Raw genomic sequence first — 5,248 nt, 5'->3', positions numbered from 1 at the left:
AGAAGTGCCTTCACCTCCAATATCATCTTTACAGAGTGTCATTGTACTGCCAACGATATTCACCAATATACAAACTTTGATGTTTTTTAAATGGATTAATGACATAACATCTCTATATTCGAAATACTTTAAGAAAAAATCGTACGACGAGGTACAGGTACATACCTATTAGAATGATGCAGAATTTTAATATTAGCAATAGATAAACATGATTTAATTTTAAAAAATTAGAAATTAAATGCAAAAATTTGTAATTTGCTATAAAACATTTTAAAAAATATTGAAAATTGGCAACCCTTCATGATTTTTTACATATAAAATTAATTTTAAAAATGATTCAAAACTGCTTCTGTATTATTATTAATGTTAATCTTTAAAATTTTTTATTTAATTTAAAAAAAATTAGAAATTAATTTTTAAAAATAAAGAAAATCGAAGGCATCAATCGATAACCGGGAACTGTATCATTAGGTCAGGGCTGGAAGATGCTGTCCTGGATATGACATCACACGACAACATAATCCCGATTGGTCTGTTATATTTAGTTATCCGGTTCGATAAAATTAATTTCAATCGACGAAATAATTTGTAAAAGAAATAATGCATAATAAAAATATGTAGAAATTTATTAATAATTATTATTATAAAATAATTCGATTTGTAAAGTAAAATATTCGTAATATACAATTTTCTAGCCAGAACTATTTTACGGGCGGAAGACGACGAGATCCTTCTCACTCTCCATTCATAAATTGACTGATGAGGTCGGTAGTCGTTATATCAAAATAAGTTTGCGTTACAAGAAGATGCCTCGCATAAAAAATTACAAATTGGTTAATTGTGACAAGTTATGTTCTTATTTGGAAACATTAAATGTAAACGAAGACGTAGAGAATGATTTTCTGTTAATTTTTGACTGTAGACCACTTTTTGCGTTCAGCGAGTGCCACATTATCGGATCGATTAACGTTCATTGTCCGAACATTTTAAGACGACGATATGGAAGTCGTTTACCTCTAAGAGCCGTCGTTTCTAAAGATTCCGTCAGAGAAAAATTAATCAGCGGAATTCGAGTCATTTTATACGAAGAAGAAAATGTGGAAGAAGAAGAAGAATCAATGGCCGTAATCGTTGCTAAATGTTTACAACTCGAAGCGTCTTTATCCAGTATTTATTTACTATCCGGTAAGTTTTTTATCATATATTTTTCTCATATATTTAATTTTTCAGTTTCTTGTGCACTTAATTTAATTATTAAGTCTACGTTAAGCTTAAAATATATATTATTATCGTAACTCCATCGAAAAAACTGCGATAAGCTTTTTTTTAAAGTGCTTTTTATGAATGGGTTGTCTCGAGAAATTTTGGATTTTTTTATTTTTTCTTACAGGAAATTTTGCTAATTATTTATTCAAAATAGAGCATGTATATTATGAGAGAAAATAGTTAAAAGAAAAGCTTCTTTTAAGTGTATATTGTTAAATTAAGAATGAATTTTCCGTTTAAACGATTTTAGAAATAATCGATCATTTTTTTAATCGATTATGAATTGCTCTTATCGATTACGAAAAATTTACCGCCAGGAAATTTACGGAAAGTTTACAGCCACGATCTTAATATTATTATTATTATTTAAACTGATGAACGTTTTAAATATCTATCGACCCACATGCGATAAGAGGATAGTAAACATCCTTTTCTTTCTGTCACGTTCTGGACCAACTCATTTCATTTGCTTCAAATAATTTTAAATAAGTCAATAAACGAAAGTGATGAAGGAAGGAAGAGGAAAAAATCTATTGGCACATTTCTCTATCCTTGTTATTTTTGGGTAGTTGCCAGATTATTTGATAAGACCAAGGAAAATTAATATAAGTTAGCTTAATTTATTCAAGCGTGAGAAGTTTGCTCTTTTTATAAAATGAGAAAGGTTTTATTATTAAAATCTTAATAATTTTTAAATAAATTTAAGATTTAAAAATGTAATCTAAAGTATTAAATTTATACAAGAATTCAAATCGGATCTTGGAAGAGTATAAATTCTTTTGTATTTTATCAATACAATAAAAAGTAGTAAGTTTGAAATGACAACTGAAACTAATAATTACATTTTAAGCAAAATTAAAATAGTTTTTAGATATAAATATTTTATCAGATGAAAAATGATAGTCGATTCTGTAATAGTGTATAATCTACACGTAACATTGTGTATCTTCTCGAATGCGTGTGCTGATTGAGCAAAGATAACACGCACAAGTATTTAGGTTCATTAAATACATGGACATATTTATGGTTACGCCGTAGAAATCGAGTGCCGATCATTTTCCAGTGATGAAATTATATCCTTGATAAATGAATTGTTAGATTTAAGTCGAGCTTCTCTTCTATATTCGATCCAAAATGATTAAAATTAACGTTTTATTCGCAATTTTTGCCACTTTTATTATTTTGTGACGATGAATCTGCATTTTTCGATTTTTCTATATATTTTTATTTTTATTTTTTTATTTCTGAATTCTTATCTTAAAGATAACATTCTTTATTTTGTAGAAAACCGATACTGTAGCTATATTTTTCTTTTTTTATAGTTCTTCTAATTTAATAATAAGAGATTGTCAAAAATAACTTTGAAGGAAGCCTTTTCTATTCGTAATCCATGCTTTTAGCAATTGATAATTAAGTTGGTCGGCAATCGTATAATGCTTTTTTTCACCAAATTTCGTTAGTGGAAAGTAAGCAATTTCGCGATCGGTACTCTAACAGCTCGATGATGGCTCTATCTGATAATGAAATTTTTTAAAATATATATTTAGAATTTCTTAAACTTTTATACATATCTTTTTTAAAAACATTCTTAATCATAATTGTCAAACTTCATAATCTTTTAAAGCATTTTAAAATAAAAATTTTAGTTTTGTTTCTTCACTTGAACATAAACATAATAATTTAATAAATGTTTCGGTTTCCGTACATTGTTATTAAATAGGGCTGAAAAAGGTGAGATAAGGCTCCAGCAATTACGAATGTGAGATCTTATATCTTCCATCCATAAAAAAATATACATGAATAACACCATTAAAAGAAAAAAAAATTGGATTTTTAAATTCTTTTATTTTAAAATTTGTCATTTATGTAACATATATATAAAACACGTTAATATGTGATTGTTAATTATTGTTTTACGTATGTATTATTTTATAAAAATTGAATAATTAATTTATAATACGGTATTTATATTTTCGAATATTTATTCTATAGGCGGATTTAGCCAGTTCAAAGCGAAATATCCTCATCTGTGTGCAGATTCGGGATCACCGTTCAATGGCATATTATTAAGTTTAACGGGAAGTCCCTTGTGTAGAACACCTCCGATCCGAGGGAGATTAGCCATGGAAGAGGAACCAGTAGAATTATTGCCCTATCTATATTTGGGCAGTGCTCATCATGCCTCTTCCAAATCTATTCTCTTACATTTGGGAATTACTGGATTGGTCAATGTTTCCCAAAATTGTCCGAATTACTTTGAAGATACCTTCACCTATCTGTCGATTCCAATAGAAGATTCTAATAATGAAGATATAGCAATCTGGTTTAATCAAGCTATCGGGTTTATAGGTAAAATATAAAGTTAGATTATTAAAGTTTTTCACTTTAATTTAATATTTTTAATATAATATAAATTTAGTTTTATTTTGTAACAAAGTTTAATTCATGAAATTCCTCTTTTCTTTAGAACGTTTTCGTTCCGAAAACGGAAAAGTTTTGGTCCATTGTCACGCAGGCGTTAGTAGATCGGCCACTATATGCATGGCGTATTTAATGGCAACTAGAAAACTGAGAATGGAAGAAGCTTACGAATACGTCAAAAAGAAAAGAAGAATAGTTTCTCCAAATTTCAATTTTATGGGACAGCTATTGTCATTCGAAGCTCAAGTGACTACAGTAAAGACTTACTCTCCAAAATCTTTAGTAAAGCCACAAATCGAAAAGAGCTTTAGTTTTTCTATCGTATCTAACTGTTCTCCCGTTTCTAGTCCATGTCCGTTTGTTCGAGAGAGTTTTACTAGTTGTATATGTTAAAAAAAAAAAAAAAAAAGTATTCTTTTCGTATTATTCTTGTTTAGAGTTCGTGTTATTGTTTTATAAAGTTGAAATTTTCAAATTTTACCCAATTTAATGAGTAGATAGGCCTACTTGTTAAACACATGAACATATTGTAAATACGAGTAGTTGTAATCTCATGAGTAGATTATCTTCAGAATTATTGACTAAAAAGCCGAGCGAATAATTCATGACTGTAGAATAAAATTTAAAGTATACATATAGTTACATTAGAAGAAAGTTATTTTCCAAACTATTTTCAAGTTTACGAAGTTAAACTGAAAATTTTATTAAAAATAGAAAGGTTATAGAAATATATCATATACAGAAGTCAAAAGAGTATCATTTTACTTAAATTTTTACTCAAAATCACATTTCATTTATATTTTTATATAATGTCGTTTTATACATACATATATATTTATATATATTTTCTAAATTTATGGAAATTTTTTTCGTAATTCGCTCGGCTGACATGTTTAAATTACAGTATTGTTGATAGAATATTGCTCATATCTTGTACTATAAAATGATACTCTCATATAAAATTGTGATAATTAATATGTACAATCAAAACAATAGAAATGGATGTTGGTTTTATCTCAAATGTTTATAATTTCATAGTATCGTTTGTTAAATTGTGTACATTGTTTATAATTCGTGTTGTGCAGCTCTTTTTTTATGCACATATTGTCTAGTCATACCACGTTTGGATTTAATTAAAGAGCTTAAAATATCATGACGAATATTTGTTATTTTAAAACATTCTAGACTCAAGTTAATTTTATATTATTATTTTATGGAGTAAATTAACTATGATAATAAATATAGCAAAACAACATTGAACTCCCAATTATATGGGACTTCTATGGAACTCCAATTATATGGAACTTCTATTACGCTTTGTTACGGACGATCCTTGTCCATGACGATTCTCGCCAACATGGAAAAAGATGGGAAATGGCATCCGATCCAAAGTTTTCCAGAAAATGATTTAGAAACCGTAAATCGAACGAGGTCCTTTCGCGTGACCATTTTACCGTGACTACAATACAATACTAATGCTACAGTTACAGTTATTAATTTCGATTAATAATGATTATAGTTTAATATTAACATTTAAGCCTGCTAAGGTTGGATTGGCATA

The 5,248-nt window shown here is 27.9% G+C and overlaps 1 protein-coding gene across 1 annotated transcript; it reads left to right on the top strand.

Moving 5' to 3' along the window:
- The first annotated feature begins 719 nt into the window (after positions 1-719).
- Positions 720-4,837, top strand: LOC136977752 (dual specificity protein phosphatase 1-A-like). The gene is made up of 3 exons (XM_067273300.1): positions 720-1,185; positions 3,259-3,615; positions 3,734-4,837. Exons 1-3 carry the CDS (start codon positions 807-809, stop codon positions 4,078-4,080), a joined length of 1,083 nt encoding a protein of 360 aa, XP_067129401.1. The 5' UTR covers positions 720-806; the 3' UTR covers positions 4,081-4,837.
- Positions 4,838-5,248: the final 411 nt, after the last annotated feature.

This window comes from Centruroides vittatus, unplaced genomic scaffold, assembly GCF_030686945.1.
Source record: "Centruroides vittatus isolate TY-2023 unplaced genomic scaffold, ASM3068694v2 contig_474, whole genome shotgun sequence".
In the NCBI taxonomy this organism is placed as follows: Eukaryota; Metazoa; Arthropoda; class Arachnida; order Scorpiones; family Buthidae; genus Centruroides; species Centruroides vittatus.
Note: the sequence above shows the minus strand (reverse complement) of the source record. Positions and strands in the feature narration are given on the sequence as shown.